The sequence below is a fragment of the Podarcis liolepis genome (assembly GCF_965112155.1).
Source record: "Podarcis liolepis genome assembly, chromosome: 16".
Classification (NCBI taxonomy): Eukaryota; Metazoa; Chordata; class Lepidosauria; order Squamata; family Lacertidae; genus Podarcis; species Podarcis liolepis.
Genome location: NC_139567.1, coordinates 43170824 through 43190575, shown reverse-complemented (window position 1 = coordinate 43190575; position 19752 = coordinate 43170824). Strand labels below are relative to the sequence as shown.

General features: G+C 48.2%; 2 protein-coding genes across 9 annotated transcripts in view; one reads left to right on the top strand and one right to left on the bottom strand.

Moving 5' to 3' along the window:
* Positions 1-19166, bottom strand: part of SSH2 (slingshot protein phosphatase 2) — a 129997-nt gene extending 110831 nt beyond the window's left edge. For 2 of the 4 annotated variants that reach the window (XM_083479755.1, XM_083479756.1), the window contains exons 1-2: positions 19103-19166; positions 16577-16658 (exon numbers count right to left, since the gene is read on the bottom strand). In XM_083479755.1, the coding sequence (XP_083335881.1) occupies positions 16577-16579 (3 nt within the window). In that variant the 5' untranslated portion in view covers positions 16580-16658; positions 19103-19166. Of the gene's footprint in view, positions 1-14332; positions 14696-16576; positions 16659-19102 lie in introns of those variants that run through there. The other 2 variants (XM_083479754.1, XM_083479753.1) reach the window with 2 other exon arrangements.
* EFCAB5 (EF-hand calcium binding domain 5) overlaps positions 14232-19752 on the top strand; it is a 46008-nt gene continuing 40487 nt past the window's right edge. The window contains exon 1 of one of the 5 annotated variants that reach the window (XM_083479773.1): positions 14232-14363. The gene's annotated coding sequence lies outside the window, so the exon portion shown is untranslated. Of the gene's footprint in view, positions 14364-14756; positions 14814-18848; positions 19000-19104; positions 19354-19752 lie in introns of those variants that run through there. The other 4 variants (XM_083479775.1, XM_083479774.1, XM_083479772.1 and 1 more) reach the window with 4 other exon arrangements.

Genomic DNA, 19752 nt, shown 5'->3' with positions numbered 1-19752 from the left:
GATGAGCGCCGCAACCCCAGAGTCGTCCGCGACTGGACCTAATGGTCAGGGGTCCCTTTACCTTTACCTTTACCTTTACCTTCAATAGCTGGAGCTCAAGGCAGGAGTACTGGGGGAACCAACCATCTTCTACACAGAGGAAACCCACTTAAGGAAATGGACCCTAGGACTGGCACTGGATGCAATCCACTGCTTTTGTGGGAGTCGAACCTCAGTACGCAGTGCAACATGCTAAGAGCAGTTCAACAGTAGACTGGACTCCCTCAGAAGGTGATGGACTCTCCTTCCTTGTTTTAAGCAGAGGTTGGGAGGGCATCTGGCAGGGATGCTTTAGCTGGGATTCCCGCATTGCAGGGGGCTGGACTGGATGACCCCTGGGGTCCCTTCCAACTATACAGTTCTATGATTCTATGGCTTGGCGGGGGGGGGGAGAGGCTTGTCACAGAGAGATATGGAACTGGGAGTAAGCTCTCTTTAAGCAGCACCATGCAGCCTACAGTTCCACCCGATGCAAAAAAAACAAACTGCAAAAACGAGAGGAAATGTAGCTTTTATCATACCACCCCCCTGGTATGCAAGGAAAAACAAAAGCTCATGACAGTTAACCTCCAGATTTACATGCTTGCCAAGATAAGCACTCTTGAAAACAGGACCCCATAATATTTATGACTGCTAATCTATATCAAAGGCGTCCATGGACCAATTGCACCTTTGTGGGTCTCTAGCGAAAGACCTTAACCTTTTGCTGTATCATTTACACCTACAGTAATTGTTTGGAGTGGGGAGACACAACAGCACGCCAGGCATTTATAACCGTTTTCTGTGCCCCATCGTTGAGCGAGGAGAGAAAGGCTGTATCGTGGGCCGATATCAGCAGAGAGATTATAAAGCAGCTTAAGCTTTTGGCAACACATAAGCACAAAGATCTCAATTCGCAGCCACACTATCTCTTAGGCTGCAGCTTTTTCTGCTGCAGAATTCTAACCGTGTGTTTTTGTTACTTAAGCACGTGTGGCCTCAGTTATGGTGTTAACCAACACTAAAAGAAAACCTATTCACCATCACTACGAAGAACTAAAGCCTCTCTCCCCCACCTCACCTAAGAAGTGTGCCTGGATTATTTTGGGGTGGGGGTGGGAGACAGAGTTGCTTTCTGATTCAGTTGCCATGTGCAAGTCATTAGTCACAGGCTCAAGTCAAAACATACTCCACCCTGCAGGAAATTAAAAAAAGAGAGAAAGAAACACACACACACACACACACACACACACACACACACACCCCTCCTGGCAAGCACATTCGCCTGTCACCGGAGCTGAACCTTTGGGAGTTTTCGTTTTACATAGTTTCAAGAGCAAAAGCCGCAAATACCAGCCGGAAGCCGTGAGCAGTCAGAAAGAATCAAACGGGACATGTCAAGTTTCAGCTAACACTTTCAGCATCACATCCTCTACTGCTTTCTAAATGCCAAAACACACTCACAACACGAGGCACCCAGCTGTATTTTTTCTTAAATTCCGTGCATAGTTTTGGAGAAGCAGAAGCCCTTTGCTTTTGACGGGAAAACTGGACCAACACTAAAATTTGTGCGGTTTGTGTTTTGAAGGCGAAGTTCAGTCGCCTGACAAGGAAACCTCTTAACCCAGTAGGACTTTGCAACCGATTTGGCTGCCCTGGAGTATGGTCACGGTGAACAGGAGCCTCACCCTTTAACGGGTTCCTGGCCCTAGAAAGGCAAGTGCACCAAACTGCTTTGAATACCATTATTATTATTATTATTTCCTTTTAAAAGTTCCTAAATTTGCAATGACTACCAGGCATGCTATGTCTCTGCAAACCCTCCTATCCCAGCCCAAACATTGAGATCTTCCAGAGAAGCGCTGTTAGCTGTTCCCCTTGTTACACAGAGCCAAGTGGCCTCATCCAGAAACTGGGTGTTCCTATTCTGCAGAAAGCTCTTCCACCAGAGATTCAGTGCGCAACCTTACCCTTGACTTCCAGGTGAATCTTGAAGACTCCTTTATGCTAACACACCAAGCACTTTCACAGAACTGTAGAGCAGGAGGGGAGCCTGAGGATATCCAGCTGTTCCACACAGGGATCAAACCTGCCAGTTTGGCGTTATCAGCATCACTGTCTGACCAACTGAGTTACCCATTGCCCTTAAGGAATCTTTACATTGCTTTGTAATGATGTTTTGTCTTTTTGACAATCATACGCCGTCCTGGTATTTTACATTATGTGGCATAAGGAAAAGGTAAAGGAACCCTGACAGTTAAGTCCAGTCGCGGACGACTCTGGGGTTGCGGCGCTCATCTCGCTTTACTGGCCGAGGGAGCCGACATTTGTCCGCAGACAGTTTTTCCAGGTCATGTGGCCAGCGTGACTGAGCCGCTTCTGGCGAAACCAGAGCAGCGCACGGAAACGCCATTTACCTTCCTGCCGGAGCGGTACCTATTTATCTACTTGCACTTTGACGTGCTTTCGAACTGCTAGGTTGGCAGGAGCAGGGACCGAACAACGGGAGCTCACCCCGTCACGGGGATTCGAACCGCCGACCTTCCGATTGGCAAGCCCAAGGCTCAGTGGCTTACACCACAATGCCACTATTATGAGAGATTATTACAATGGATACGGAACCATCAGAACCATCACTATAAGTCTCTGTCCTCAAGGCGCTTACAGACCAAATTCAGCAGGACACTGCCAGCTCATGGGGCAAGGCACTCGCAACGAGCCCCACTCCCCCCATCATAATGGGGGGGGGCGGTTCAGCTATTAGCAACATGGGGAATAATGTCACCAACCCGGCTTCTGCAAATATAACTGAGGAAGGATGTGAAGGGCTCTGAAGAACCCTTGAAATTATAAAGAGGCAGAGAGATGGGGAAGATGGAATATGCCAGCTGAAAGCCCGGAGGCAAACAGTTTGCCCTACTCAGGCTAAGAACACACTCTTTCAAGTACATTCAGAACTCATTCTTTCTCTCAAATAATTCTGGGCAAAGCAGTTTGCTAAGGGTTATGGGAACTGTTGATTCTGTGATGGGTACATCACATCGTCCGGAATGCTTTGAAGGAAAGAATGAATTCCGAACGTGTTTAGCCAGTGTGGCGTAGTGGTTAGAGTGTTAGACCAGGACCTGGGAGGCCAAACACCCACTGGGTGATCTGGGGACAGTCATTCATTCTCAGCCTAACCTATCTCGCAGGTTGTTGTGATGATAAAACAGTGAGAAAGAGAACTATGCACATCATCCTCAAGCTCCCTGGAGGAAAGGTGGACTATAAATGCAACCAACAACTAAACAACAACAACACGTACTCAGCCCAAGTCACTCCTGAGTTTTGACCGCTGGCTGGAGCGACAATGGTGGCAAGCTGCCACGCTGAAGCCAGGATCGAGGGTGCCTCATTACAAAGCCAGATTACCAGGCGTTCGCTAATGGAATTAGCCAATTACTAGGTGAGGTTTAAGTGCAAGAGCCACTTGAGTAGCCACTCAGCACGGGCAAGGAGCCATCCTCCAGGCAGTTAGGCTCCAGTTGAGCAGACACAGGCCAGATCCACCACCCGCTCTGACGTTCTCTTGCACAAGCCCCATCGTAATGAATGGGAGGGCCAGAAACGCACCAGCCCCCAGACCACCCTGCTTGGTTGTGATGGCTGTGGGTGCTCAAAGCCAGGATGATCAATTTGTAGAGGGGGCTTTGTATGCAGGACCCTGGTTCAGTCTCTGACATCTCCAGATAAAAGGAGCATTTCTTAGTTGATGGGAAAGATCCTTCTTTGCCAAGGGCCTGATCTGCACTACATTTAAAGATCTACGATAGCCACAGCTTCCCCCGAAGAATTATGGGAGCTGTAGTTTGCTAAGGGTGCTGAGAGTTGGTAGGAGAACCCATTACCCTTGCAGAGCTACAATTCCCAGTGTGGTTTAACAGTCAATCCCTCCATGCAGGGAGCTCTGGGAATTGTAGATCTGTAAGGGAAGAAGAGGAGTCTCCTAACAACTCGCAACATCCTGAACAAACTACACTTCCCAGCATTCTTTGGGAAAAGCCGTAACTGTTTAAAGCGGTACAATGCTGATTTAAATAAAAGGGGAGACGATCCACATGTGTTTACCAGAACAAGGAGGTTTGGGAGTGTTATTCTGAGGGTGGGCGCAGCACCCTGGGAAGAGCAGCCTTTCCCAATCTGGTGCCCTCCCAATGTTGTTGGACTACAACTTCCATCATCCCCGGTTAGAGGACATGCAGGCTGGGGCTGCTGAGAGCTGGAGCTCAATAAAGGTCACAGGTCCCCCATTGATGTTTTATACAAATGCAGGAAAAGATGCAATTCACACCCAGGTCACCGAGACGAGCCAAATTTTATTTTAAAAAAGAAGCCTTCACCTCTCTGTTGCCCCAAGTGCGTATAGCCACAAGAAAGTGCCACCGTGCACGTCTCGTTTGCACCAGACAAAGGAAGACAAAGTCCAGCAGTGACCAAGATAACACAGTCTCCTCCAACCTTATCCAGACCTTCAGAACAACTTGCAGCCAGCATAAATCTCTCTACCTGGCTGTTGCAGCAGATTATCCTTTCTTGGGCAACGCTCTCTGCATCTCCAGTGTCAAAGCCTCCTGTGTGGTTCACGGAGCGGTCCTGTGAGTTTCGAGGGATTTGGCAGAGAGCTGACTGGAAGCCAATGAGCGCTCACTCTCAGGGTGACCCAGGACTGAAGGCACCTTTGGATGTGAACATCTCTCTCACACACAATGCGCAGATGCACCAATCTAATAATAGCAATAAAGGTCTCGCTTGAATGCTCTCAAGTGCTTTATAAGCGTTAAGAGAGTGTCACGGTGATCCTTCACCCAGCAACACAGACACCCCCATCCAACCCCCTTTCGTTGCAGATGATGGAGGGGGGAGGAGAAAGACCTCCTCCCAACCCACACAAGGTCTCCTAGGGGTTTCGCAGAGCTGAGTTTCCCACAACGGATTCTCCCTGCAAGCTCCCCTTTGGGGAACCTGGATGGCCACCGTGAGAAAAAGATGGTGGACCAGAGGAGCCCCCTTTGGCCTGATCCTGCAGGCTCTTCTTAGGTTCCTCTTCACAGCTCATTTCCCCTGGCCACTCTCTTAGAGCAGGGTCCCGTAAGGACAGCCTCTGCCAGCCTGGCGCCCATACATCTTTTGGGCTACAACTCCCATCAGCCTCAGCAATCACAGCAGCCACAGGCAGGTCCATTATTTGGAGGGGGCATGTGGCAAACTCTTTTCAAGGCCACTTCAGCCAGCATCCACCACCATGCCTTACGGCAGAAAGTTCTACAGCTGAGCCCTGCACTGTGTGACGCGGCTTCCTTTCACCTGACCCAGATGTGGAGCCCCTTACAGCCAGAGAGGGCAGCATTCCCTTCTGGGTAGCCTCCTGGGGGGCACATGCCAGCAGTGGTTGGGTAACGCGTCCAATAGGCTGATTTCTACATACACACACCGCCACACAGGCAAATGAAGAGGCATTCTCCGAGTTCAAGGGCACATTTAATGCCAGACAAAAGCACTCAAGGATGGTGAGGGGCATGGCCTACTCAGACTTCCGAGGGCCACCTAGAGAGGACGGAAGGGCCGCATTCAGGCCCTGGTCCTGTGTTTCCCCACCTCTGCCCTAAATTTTCTGCCGATTAACTTCACAGGATGACCCATAAGCTCTAATAGTGAGAGAGGAAGGAACACTCTCTACCTGCTTCCACTGCACTGTGCATTGTTGTATAAATCTCTGCCATGTTCTGCCCCCCTGCTACCAAACTTCCTTTCCCCCAACCCAAGCCTAAAAGCCCCAAACGCTGCCTCTGGCACCCTTGGGTGCCCCATTCCTGGAGGAAGCAGCAGGGCGTAAGGCCCTGGCAAACATCTCCCTCCACGCAGAGCCCTGGAAAAGATTCCCTGACACAAGGGAGCTTTTGGATCATCCTCTCCTCTGACTGACAAGGAGGCAGATGGCGGCGTTTGTAACTGTGATGCTTTTAAGGGTGGGGGGGTGGAGAGAGAAGAAGGAGAAGAGGAGGCAGAGGAATATGCGTTTGCGACAAGGAAAATGGCCATCTCTTCATTTCTGGGTCAGCCGCCTCTCTGCCCTGCGGGGAAACAATATGGTCTCTTATTGGAGCAAGAAAATAGGCTTTGGGAGGATATAACGGAAGGTCTAGACACCCCGCCCAGAACCAGCCTCCTTCTATAAAAGAGAGACTTGAAAAGGGGGGGGGGTGCATTCAGTGTAAATACTAAAAGCCCAACACATTTTTCACAAAAAAGGAGAGATGGCTCTGCTTCTTTGTTTTCTGCTTCTGTAGCTCTGAAGTCAAACTCAGCCCCAACAGAGATCGTTTGACAGCAGGATCATGTGGCAACATCTGCAAACAGCAAACTGGCAACTGCATTCACCCCTCAAAGTGCTCAAGATTCGTTATTTACAGCCTGTTTGACACCTCCAGGGTTCCAAGACTTGTTACCGGACAGCGGGAGAAGTGGACCTCCTAATCTTGCCAGACTCCAACTCCCAACAGCCAGTATGGCCAGTGATCAGGGATGATGGGAGTTTGGCAACATCTGCAGGGTCACAGATGTTCCCTATTCCTGCTGTAGTGGGTAGGCTAGCGAGACCTGGGTTCAAATCCATATGTGGTCCTTGATCTCTCGTCTCAGTCTGATCAACCTTAACATGGCTGAGATACACACCCCAAGACTGTGATGTTGCCCTCCAGATGCTGCTGCTCTGTAATACCCGGTCAAGATTCAAAAATATTAGGGATGGGGATGACTAGGAATGGGCAAGTCCAATTCCAAACACCCACTCAGCCATGAAGCTCCCCAAGTGACCTTGGACTAGCTCATTGCTCTCTCTCAGCCAAACCTACCTCACAGCGTTGGTGTGAGGACAAAACCAAAGTGGGGGGGGGGGGGAATCATCTATATCACTCTGGATTCATTGGCAGAAGGGCAGGGTGAAATAATTAATGATAATAGTTCCAAGCGGGTTCTTTTCTCACCTGCAACCTTGTGCCCTCCACATGTTTTGGACTACAACTCCCATCACCAACAGCTGTGCAGGGTGGGCTGAAAGGAGTTGTAGTCCAGCATCAGGCGCAGACTTCTAGGTAGCCCTAGGTAGCAGTCAAGTCTGTTTTTGCAGTTGCCCCATGGAAGCACCAAAATCCATACTGGGCGCGCAACCTCACCTTTCACTTCCTTAAAATGAAATGAAACTAAATGAAACGTGCAAGGCAACTTGTTTCTAAGATGCGCCAATGGAGATTCTTTAACAGACTTCAGGAATATCTAGCTACGTTTATAACGTCTCCCTGTACGAACAAGGTTTTTGGAACACATGAGCGCTGTCCATGGAAAGTGCTCACTGCCTGTCAATCATCACGAGGACTAGGAACTTAGCTTTTCACGCGTACTGTGCCACGCACAAGAGAACAAGGCTATATCATTATTTCTGCTGCCCTTTGTGAAGAGCAGACCTGCGCATCTAAACTGTGCCCCACCAGGCTGAATATAGTCAGCCAATCGTGGATTCTGTTAAGTCTTCTGATTTCGCTGCCAGAAGAGGGAGTTTGGGGGTGGGGGTGGGGGTGACAACAGCTAATGGCAGATGGGATTCATTTGGAACGGTGGATCACAAGACACAGCAGGGCAGGAACTAAATGAGCTTTTCAAAAATAATAGTAATCATAATCATAATCCCAAATCCCTGCTCTGCTCAAAGAACTACACCTGCCTCACTTTCCAGGGAAAGAGAAGTATCAGCCTCCCCAAACTGCAGATGGCTGCTGAGCTCTCTACAGCTGGGTCTGAGGGCTTTGGCGATTCCCAAGAGACGCCCCCCCCCCAGCATTTTTGCCCACCCTGACTGATATAGGCCACATTTAAACCATACTGTGATACCACTTTAAACAGTCATGGCTTCCCCCAAAGAATTCTGGGAAGTGTAGTTTGTTGCGTGTTCTGAGAGTTGTTAGGAGACATGGAATGTAGAAATTGTAGAATCACAAAGGAGGAGTATGCACTGCACACATAGCCAACAGTTGCATGGAGGAGGTCAGAATGAGCTCAGGCTTGTAAGAGAGGTTAAAAATAATAATGCCATTGGGTGGCAGAGATACTTTGCCTCTGTCTTCACACAAAAGGAAAGCAGTGCCCAACCTGGGGAATAACAGAATAAATGATGGAAGGAGGGAGGTGATGCCCAAGAAAGGAAAATATGTATTAAGGAAACACCTAGCTACTTTAAATGAATTCAAATCTTCGGGGGATGATGAGCTACACCAGAGGGTACCAAGTTGCTGGCAGATCTCAGAGCCTCTGTCTATAACCCTTGATAATTCTTGGAGAGCATGTGAGGTCCCTGTGGAACAAAAGTGGGCAAATGTTGTCCCCATCTTCAGAAAGAGGGGGAAAGAAGACCCAGGTAACTACTGACTGGGCAGCGTGACATTGATACCAGGAAAGGTTCTATAAGAGATCATTAAACAGTCGGACTGTGAGCACTTAGCACAGGATGCTGTGATTACTAAAGCTCAGCATGGGTTTCTCAAAAGCCAAGTCACAGCAAGATGAACCTCATTTCTTTTTTTGATCTCGAGTTGCAAGGTTGGTAGATCAGGGGAATGCTGTGGACACAGTGTATCTTGATTTCAGTAAGGCTTTTGACAAAGTCCCCACATGATATTATTGCAGAGAAGATGGTAAAATGTAGGTTGAACGAGGTAAAAGTTAGGTAGATTTGCAGCTGGTTGACTGACCAAGCCCCAAGGGTACTCATTAATGGTTTCTCACCATCCTGGGGAAAAGTGACAAGTGGGGTGCTGCAGGGTTCTGTCCTGGGCCTGTTCATCATAGAGCCTTATATGTATATTATTAATTTGGCCATAGAGGCACCTGCCAGGTTCTCCCCAAATTTAGCAGAGCAACTCAGCAGCTAAATTCTGCGTTCTGAGGCTGGGCTGGCTATCTCAATGTGCAGTGTTCACATTGGACAATATGTACAAGGAGATACATAGAGCCCATTGATATTTATGACAAAGCACGTGAAGTGAGATTGAAAGGGCCTGTTACTAACGCCATCAGCTCTCAGGGAAGGCTCCAAAAAGAAAATTAAGCAGGCATTTAAGGCAATATCTGAGTGGTGTCAGGGCTTTACAGCATGCCTTGAGTTTTAGAGTTGGCATAGCATGGCAGTGAAGAGACCAAGCTGTGAGCCGAGAAACTGCCAGTTCAGCTGCAAAACTCACCCACTGGCCCTGAGCAATTCACTTGTAAGATCCTCATAAGAGCCCTGAAGCTGATTCCAGCCAAACAGGGCTCATCTAGTCCTGTTCGCACAGTGGTCAGTCAGGTGCCTCAATGGGAGTCCCGAAAAGAGGGCATGAAGGCAAGCAGCAAAATCCTCACTTGGGTTTCCCAGCAGCCAGTATTCAGAGGCAAACCTCTCTCAAAGTCTTTGGCTACAATCTTTACTTCCAAAAAACCTGCCTTTGTCCTCATATATACACACTATGTGACAGTGGGCACTTCTAGGCTGCCACCGTTTTTTGGATGTGATTCAATCACATTTAGCCTGCACAATCTTGACGAAAACATCAGACTTTTTATGATAAGGAAAGTGATATGGAAATTCACTGGAAGGGGTGGAACTGGGTCTGATGCCACACCATCTAACCTCCCTTCAAACAACGAACGTTCATTAAATAGCCAACATTGTCTAATCTCCCTGCAAGCAAATCAGGGGTAAGTGCTCAATAAACAGGTTGTGTGGAAGCATAACTCACTTCCCCAGCAAGCCAACCAGCCCCACTCTGTGCCTGCAGTTCAGGAGGCTGATTAAGAGCTGGCCTTCACCGTTTGGCCAAGGAAGCTTCTTTGGACTAGCAATTCCGCATATATTTATTGTGATCTTTATTGCCTTGTTTCATTGCTTCATTTTATCGGCAAGGCACTTGGAAAACCTCCGGGCAATAAAAGCTCGGACAGGAGTTTAAAAAATGGAAAGGGCTTGGGGAAAGCTCTCTAATAAGGCCAGCTTCTGAATGCTCCTCAAAGTGACCCTGCACAGCTCAAACAAAAAAATATAACCGTAAGCAGAAACCTGAGCATCCCTCAGAATAACAGTGTAAAGATAAACCTCTTCCTCCTCTCTGTGTGGAACCAGGTGTGGTATATCCCTTGGTCAGCAATTGTGATTTGGGGAGGAGCAGGGTAGTAAGGTGTCTGGACATGCTGAATGCCCATCCCTGCCAAAATGGCCGTGCGCCTAGTTTCCTCATGCAAGGGCAGCAGGTGGTACCATTCTGTGGGGTGGATTTGGCCCAGGGGCTGCCAGCTGCTGGTTTCAATCATAACACTGTTCAAAATCAAAGAGAGGCAGACTGCAAGGCCATCAGGAATACAGAAACACACATTCTGCAGAAAGCAAAAGCCTCCCAGAGTTCTCTGCAATCGTTTTTTTGTGTGGGAGCGGATATGGATATGAAAAATCTTTTTGCCAAGAAGCAACACCAATGGTGCAATATATTACTATGATGACTTTAAATGGTGATTGAGCAATGCAGAAATACAAGGAGGGGGAATGGGAATGTTGAAGAGAGCACCACAAGGACAGGCCAAGGATAGGGATGGGGGGAAATTTGGTCCGATGAATGGTAGAATGCAAACCTATATATCAAAATGTGTTTATCAGTACAAAGCATGCCAAAAATGCACTAAAAATAATGCACATAATATACAAACGTGTCAGGGAAAAATATTTGCAATAAGATGTATATTGGGTAAAATGGCATACAAAAATGTGAATAATAGGTGAAATGCACACTAACATGCTGATTAATTTTCATGAGGAATTAATGTAAACCATTGTGGAAAGACGGAAAACTCAGCTTAAAACTGGAAAAATGAGAAACTGATAAATCGAAACATGCACATTTATTCATCCTTACATACGCTTAAATGGCAAGTAAGACTGACAGAAAGAGGACATCTAGGTAAACATGCAAAGGATGGTGCTGTTAGTGAACTACCCACCCCTTGCAAAAAAAAAAATATATTACGAAAGATAGATATCTATGGCGACAAAGACCAATCACTTCAGATGCATTTATAGCCTTCTTCATAACAGTTTCAGGCAGACAAGTTAACAAAACTAAAATGGAGGAAAATCTTGCTTGTTTGTTTTTCAAAAAATGTTTTGTTGCAAAACAAGGAGACACAAATATATAACACAAGTTAATAGAAAACGGGAAATAAATCAAATTACATTAACGTATATGAAGCTTTAGTCTCCCCATCATATTATACCTAATTGTATTTTTTTTTGTAAGTTAGTACTCTTTTGTTTTATTTTTCTTATTTTTAAATATATTTTAAGTATTTTAAAACAGAAAAGTGGAATGGCAGTGCAGCCCCATCCATACCTACAACAAGCCCAAATTCTAAGGTCTTAATCCCAGAAAATAATGCACAGGATAAATTACATTTTTAGTAATAAATCAAGTGTGGTGATCATGGGTTGCCTTTTTTAAAAAGAAACTGGCATCCATACAAGGGGGTGGGAGAAGGATGATAACGTGAGTACAGCAGCAGATTGGAACCGGCTACTTCCTCATATACCCACTATTGAGAGTACAGTAATCAGGTTGGCAAGTACAAGGGAGAAGGCCTTTCTGCTGTGGTTCTGTGTGCCTAGAATGAATTACCAACCTCTCTCCAACTCAGGCCCTGTCCCTTCAGGTGGCTGGGAAAGTCCTAAAGACCCATTTGTTTTTCTCCATTATTTCCAGAGATGCTTCGATTCTCCTGCTGCTGATTTTGGCAACTGGAATGTCCTGTATTTTAGTATTTTAGGACCGGATGCCGTTGTTCTATTCTTAGGGACATAGGAAGCTGCTTTATCCCAAGTCAGGTCACTGGCCCATCAAGCTCAGCATTGCCCACAGCGGCTGGAAACAGTTCTCCAGAATTTCAGTCAGGTCCCAGTCCTAAGTCGGAGATGCCACTGAGACCTTGAACCCAAGACCACTGGCATCCTAAGTAGGCCCTCAACCACTGTGCTCCAGTGGCCCTTCTAGCTGGCTTCTACAAGTGGTTTGTTTGCTATCGTTTCTGTCTGCATATTTATTAGTTACTTATATCCCATCTTCTGGGGGGGAAATCATTCCAAGAGAGATTAGGAGAAACAATGAGGCACGTTTTTAAAAACCACAACAAACACCACCAACATATAACAAAGTAATCAGGATCCTTTCCACAGGGCAGATGGTGGCAGAATTACTATTAACAACATTAATTTGCTGCATTTTTAGTGTAAGTTTTCTTGAAAGGTCTGTGCCCTTATAAAGGCAGCCCCAAATGTACACACAGGTACTCAAAAAAAATTCGTTCTTTAAAAAACAACAGAAGAAGAAGAGTTTGGATTTGATATCCCGCTTTATCACTCCCATAAGGAGTCTCAAAGCGGCTAACAATCTCCTTTCCCCTCCTCCCCCACAACAAACACTCTGTGAGGTGAGTGAGGCTGAGAGACTTCAGAGAAGTCTGACTGGCCCAAGGTCACCCAGCAGCCGCATGTGGAGGAGCAGGGAATCGAACCCGGTTCACCAGATTACGAGTCTACCGCTCTTAACCACTACACCACATTGGCTCTCAGCATTCTAAGGTGCACATCCTTGCAAAACAAGAACTTAAAACTGGAAATGAGTCGTTGGATGGGGAAGTCATAGCTCAGTAGTACAGAGTCCCTGCTTTGCACATAGAAGGGCCTAGGTTCAGCCCTCAACAACTCCAGGTAGGGCTGGGAATGTTCTCAGTCTGAAACCTTAGAGAGTAGCTGCCTGTCACATTACCCAATACTGAGCTACATGGACCAATTGTCTGATTTACTGTATGGCAGCATCCTATGTTCTTATTTCAGGGTTAGGGAAAGCCTTTCTCTATAACCAGGCCTCTGGGTGATTAACATTCCATGAACTTTTTTAATGTGTTGGGGCAGGAGGTTATTGGTTTCTTTTTCTTTTATTATGTATTATGTGATCGCATTTTGTATTTTTATGTGGCGAAACCGCCCTGTGATCTTTGGATGAAGGGCGGTATACAAATTTAATAAATTAATAAATAAGACTATTCAGAACCAATGAGGACTAGAATCTTACTTTGCTTTTAGGGAAATGACTGTAAGCCCAGATGGCACAGCATCTGCTTTGCATGCAGTAGGTCCCAGGTTCAGCCTCCAATGGCTTCTCCAGGTAGGGCTGCGAGAGCCACTACCGGTCAGTGCAAACAACACTGAGCTAGACGGACCAGTGGTCTGACTTGGTGTAAGCTCTTCCTATGTCCCTGTTTCAAATCAGCCCCTTAATTAAGAACCACGCGGACTGGGCTTGTGCTTTATTTTGAAGGGATATTTTGCCTGGTTCAGTATAAGGCAGTCTCATTTTCGAAGCAGCCGTGCTTCTGAATGCCAGCTGCTGGACACCACAGGAGGGGAGAGTCCTCTTGTGCTCAGGTCTTGCTTGAGGGTTTCTCTTTGGGGCATCTGGCTGGCCACTGTAAGAACAGGATGTTAGATTAGATGGGCCATTGGCCTGATTCCCCAGGCTCTTCTGATGTTCTTATAGGGAGGGCAAGACTATCAACTGCTGCTGCTAGCCATGATGGCAATGCTCTGCCTCCACAGAGACAGCAAAGCTTCTGAATACCAGTTGCTGGAAACCGCAGGAGGGGAGAGGGCTCTGGTGCTGGAATCCCGCTTGCAGGTATCCCACAGGCACCTGGGGGAAGAGGCTGCGGCGCTAGATAGGCCCCCTTTGGCCTGATCCCGCCGGGATCTCCTTGCCCTCTTATTCCTGTGGTCCTCCTGATATCAATTGTAAATAAAGAGACGCACACCCCTTTCAAAAAAAGAAAGCTTTAGCAGCTCCGCGCCCTCATTTAGTCAGGAGGAGAAATTAAAGGAGAGGCGTGTGGTTGGGGGGTGGATGGCAGAAGGAATGAATGAATGAATGAATGAGGGGGGAAAGACAGAATGAATGGGCTGCAGCTGTCAACGCGGGCCGAGAGGGGGGCAGAGGGAGGGAGGGGGACGGCGTCGGGAGGGGGACAAAATACCCCGGCGAGAAAGAGCAGCGCGGAATCGGGGCGCTTGGCCGAGAAGGGAGGCAAAGAGCGGCGCGCGAGGATGCCGCGCATGCGCGCCACCGGCCTCGCGCCGGACCCGATGCGGCGGCGGCGGCGCCTTCTTCCCCCCTGGCGGCTGAGGGAGCGCGAGGCGCCGAGAGAGACTCACCGAGGCGCAGGGGCTGGAGGTGGCGCTCGGGGTAGGCGAGCGCTGGACCGTCACCAGAGCCATCGGGGCGCGGCGGCGGGGCCTCCCCGGCCGGCCTGCCTGCCGGGAGCCTTTTCCCTCCTTTCCCTGTCACTCCATGGCCGGGCGGCGGAGAGGGTCGGAAGGGGAGAAGGGGGGAGGGCGGGCGGCTGAGGCGACCGCGAGGGGAGGGAGGGAGGGGGGAGGGAAGGAGGGCGCGTCGGCGGCGGCGGAGACCACAGCTGCGGCGGCGGCGGCGGCAGCTCCTCGCCCGCCAACGGTCTCTCGCCGACTGAGGCGCGGCGGGGCTGGGCCGGCCGGGCACAATGAAGCGCCAGCGCGCATGCGCCACCTGTCAAGCGGGGGACGCTCCACCTCCTCCGGCGCTCCGCCCACACGCCGCCGCCCCGCCTCCCTCTGCAGAGCTTAACCCTCGGGCTCCCGGTGCTGAGAGAGCGGCTAGGTCAGTGCGGCTTTGGGGAAATGGCTCACCCGCCTCCCCCCCCCGGCTCCATAAACTCATCCCCAGTGTTCCGCCACCCTATAAAAATGCATTGTGCCCCGCTATCCTGTCTTTTAAAAAAAGCATTATTTAGGGTACGGTTTGCATGACCCACTAAGGAAGGTAATAACGGCGCAATGGAATTCAAAGTAACAGTTAATTGCGGGTTTGTTCCAAAGTCCGATTTATAGCCATAGGTCCTCGGAAATAGTAACATATAGGCGCGAGTGTGTGACACGGGGTAGTACAAAAGTAAAGAGATGCTCCGATCTCATCTTGTAGCTAAAAGAAAAGAATATACGGCAAAGGATATTGCATGGAGAATTATTCTTGCGCATACTAAGGAAAATAAGAGTGAAGGAAATTTATAACATATTTATAGATAACATGCACAAAGCTTCACCTACATACCTACAAGAACTGATTTATGAGAAAACCAGTAGCTGTTACCAGTAATTGGCTAGCTTGGGAAAACTCAGAACTGTAAAAATGTGTCCAAAGGAAATAGCTTTGAAAGCAATAAGAGCAGTAAAACTTTAAAGAAGAAGTGAGGAAGGTGTTTTGCTCTAGGCTTTGGCCTGGCAATTGTAAGTAAATAAACAATCAAAGCATTTGAAGGGCCTCCTTCTGTGACCCCCTGCCACCCCCTTGCCTCTTAGTGCCCCCCTAGGTAATCCGCCGGGGGGGGGGGGCAGTACTAACCTCTTTGGGACCTGCAGCTCTAGGTGCAAACCAGGCCCAGCAGCCAGCCATTGACCAATGCTCCAAGGGTGAGGATGGGATTTGAAGCACAGAGACCTTTCGAGGGCCAAAGATGTTCTCAGGGCCAGATTAAGACATTTAGAGGCCCTAAGCACTGCAAAGGTTATGGTGCCGTCATATGTAATTTGAAATAAAAGCCAACCTAAGCTGTAAAATAAAAGTTCAGTTTTCAAAATGTCACAAACCTTACACATATGCTGAATATAGACGTATGTCATGCACAACACATTGCAGAATTTATTTTCTTGCATGATCTGTGTTAATTGGGTGCCCCTCTCATTGAGATGTGGGTAAGTAATGAAAAGAAACCAGAAAAATGGGGAAGAGTGTGTCATGAGATGTTAAGAAATCTAACAAAGTTCTGATTTCCCTCAATTTCCCCCCAATGCTTTTTAAAAAAGATCTACAGTATATCAAATTTGTTCCAAAAATGTTCTCATTTTTTGGTGCCCCTGCTTTACTGGTACCCTAAGCAAGTACAAGACTATAGTCCTCATGATTCTGACTAAATACGTGGTTAAGATAGGAAGCTGCCTGAAACTGAGTCCATTTAGCACAGAATTGTCTACACTGACTGGCAGCAGCTTCCCAGGGCTTCAGGTCTTTCCCAGCCCTATCTAAAGATTGGGACCTTTTGCATGCCAAGCAGGTGTTCTACTGCTGAGCTATGATTCCTTTCCCCGGCTTCATTTCTGCACATTAATGCACAAGAGCAGTAAAAAAGTATCAATGTACAGGCATCGAAACCCAGCAAACTTCGAAAGGCATTTTCTATTTGGCCGCTGATCTCAGGCTTGAACTCACAATCACGTTACATATCTAGGGCATTCAGTTGAATAATATAAACAGAATGCTTGACTCCATGCTCTGATTAAATCTGTGACACCAAGTTACTTTCCCTGCGAAAAGTTGCCTGCGAAAGGGTCTTCCTCCTGCTGCTGGACTGCAAACAAAATACTCGCCATTCAAGCCTGGCCGGTTACAGTATATACAGTACATTTCTTGGCCTTGCGTCCAGGGATTCCAATGATATTTGAGAACATTCTGTATTTTAAACACACAAAAATATGGAAAGCCATTAAAATGTCCAAGAAGAACAGCCAAAAGCAGCATGAGAATCAGCCAGTGTGCGCATTTTTCTGGAAAGGGAACACATAGGGGAAAAGCCAACGGAAAGCAGAGAGCAGGGTATGCACAAATGTTAAGAACTGCCAGTCAGTGTAGACAACGCTGAGCCAGACAGGCCAATGGTCTGACTCAGTCAGCTTCCTGTGTACCTATTTAAATCAGGCATTCATTCAAAGCCATGAAGACTGGAATATTTCTTTATTCTTAAGGGAAGGACCGTGGTTCAGCGACAGAGAGCATCTTGCTTTGCATGCCGATGGCGCCAGGTTCAACCCTGGCCTCTCCAGGTAGTGCTGGGAATATTCCCGCTGTCTGAAACCACATTCTAGTCCTCCCAGAGCATCCTTTGAAAAATAGCAGATGAAGGAGGTAGCCCCCAAGATTAGGGTGCTGAGGCCTCTCTGCTTAAATCATCATCAGTGGCCCAATCAGGAAAATGCTAGCACCCTGTTTTCACTGCTCATGCACATTTAAAGTTCATTACTACCCCAAAAATATATATATACTGGGAACTGTGGTTTATCCCCCCCCCAACAGAGCTATAATTCCCAGCACCCTTAACAAACTACAGTTCTCAGGTTTTTTGGGGGGAATTCATGTGTGTTCAGTGTGCTTAAATATATGATGTGGATGTGACCAAAGCAAAAATGCCTTGCATTCAGGCTCAGATGAGAAGCATCGCCTTGAGGGCAAAAGACAAACACACACACAGAGGACAATTGCTAGTCCTGAAGGAGAGCCATTTTGTTTGCTGATTGCCTACTGCTTAAGTTCCATCTGTCCAGCACAGACTTAGATGCTCAAAGCAAGGGGTGGGGAAAAGACCCCAAGTAAGAGATCATTACCAGCAAAATATTCCATAACCAAGTTTTAATAGGACGCGGGTGGCGCTGTGGGTTAAACCACAGAGCCTAGGACTTGCTGATCAGCGGTTCGAATCCCTGCAACGGGGTGAGCTCCCGTTGCTCGGTCCCTGCTCCTGCCCACCTAGCAGTTTGAAAGCACGTCAAAGTGCAAGTAGATAAATAGGTACCACTCCAGTGGGAAGGTAAACGGCATTTCCGGGCGCTGCTCTGGTTTGCCAGAAGTGGCTTAGTCATGCTGGCCACATGAGCTGTACGCCAGCTCCCTCGGCCAGTAAAGCGAGATGAGCGCCGCAACCCCAGAGTCGGCAACGAATGGACCTAATGGTCAGGGGTCCCCCCCCCTTTACCTTTACCTAGCCTGAGTCCAGTGGAACTACTAGTCCACTCATGCTGTCATGCACCTTCTGCTGGTTTTCAGACAGGAAATCACACAGGTTAATTTTTAATGTATACGCATCTTCTAATTAATGTTTAAAATACGCTCATGTCTTAATTGTCTGGGCTCTGCCGTCTGCGCAGTCAACAAATGTTTGGGGGTGGGGTGGGAAAGCAGAAGGGTTTCAGCCAATGTTATTTCCTGGGGCAGGGAGTTCCACAGCCTCCATGCTGATGACAGGGGTGGTCTCTTCTGTTCACCCTTGCCAAAGATACATTTGGGGGTGGAAGAACAGAAGAGCAAAGCCTCCCCTGGAGACATGGCCAATTGCAGAACATCTTATTTGCACGCAGAAGGTCCCAGGTTCAATCCCTGACAGCATCTCCAGGCAGGACCAAGGAGGTCCCATCCCGAAACCCTGGAGAGCTGCCGCAGGTCATTGTGGACAACAGTAAGCTGGACAGCCCAATGGCTCAGCTTTATGTAAGAAGCCATGACGGTTCAGGTTTGGGACCATCTTAAATGTGTAGATAATAATTGTGCCCTCAGAAAAGGATGGCTGAAATCAGACCATGCCTGCCCTGTCAGTTAATTACAGCACAAGCCTTACTCAGGAGTAAGCCCCACCGAATTCACGCTGCCCGGCTAGCTTTTAATGCTCACCTCTTACTTGTTTGCTGTGCCAAGGAGTTTTATCTCAGTCCCATCAACACGATTCTAAAGGCTACCTTTTATATCAAAGAGCCCACGAGGGCGTTGTGACCAGCTGGCCCCAGGAACATGCCCTACTCTCTTTATCATTAGGAGTCCGCCTAAAGCCTTTCCCAGAATTTGACCTGCAACAGACCCATTCTCTGCTTACAGCCTGGGGGGGGGGGGACAAGCCATCTACTGCCACTACCACCATCACCGTAGCTCCCTTGCTGCCCTCCAGGCTGTTTGAGGCACTTGCTGAAACGTGTGATCTCCTCTTCCCCCAGGAAGGGTCATGCGGCTGTCACTGCCTCCTCCCACCGTAAGGCTTGGCTGTTAACTCTGATCTCTCATCTCTCTCTCTCATTTTATTCCTAACAACACAGTGATGTCATTGCAGCAAGGCTCAACACGAAGGCGCTCACCCTCCTCCAGCTGCCAGAAAAGGGAGATGACCCACCTCACTCTGTAGTTGGAAGCCCAGCAACCCCCTGGGGACTGTTGCTCGGCAACAGTCAAACACACACAGAAGAGTAAGATTCTGTGAGAGTCCTCTGGATTCCCTGGTAAGTTTCTCGGTGGTTAAAATTAGACGGCTCTCTTCCTTGAATTCCCAGGCAATTCCAGCATAGCTTGGGAGGGTGCCTCTCCCTTTCTTGACGCTGGCTCTGAAAAGGTAAGGGAAGACATGCGATTTCTGCGCTGCTCTTTGGAAGGGTCAGGCTTTGGAGAGCTTAGTGAAAGAAAAAACGCCAGGACACTAGAGTACCACGAACCACCTTTTGTCACCGACGCTGCCAGCGGTAGGGTTTACGCCTCGCATATTCACCTAGGGCTAGGAAAGATACCTTGGAGAGCTGCTGCCGGTCAGTGTAGACAATGCTTGCTAGCTAGACCAGCAGTCTGGCTTGCTGAAAGGCAATGTTATTTACCCTATGTTATTTACCCCAGTCCATTATTCAGAGTCATAAGGGCTGGACTCTTGGGGGAAGGGCTCTGTGGCAGGACATCTGCTTTGTGTTCAGAAGGCTCTAGCTTCAAGCTCCAATGGCATCACCAGGTAGGGCTGGAAAGA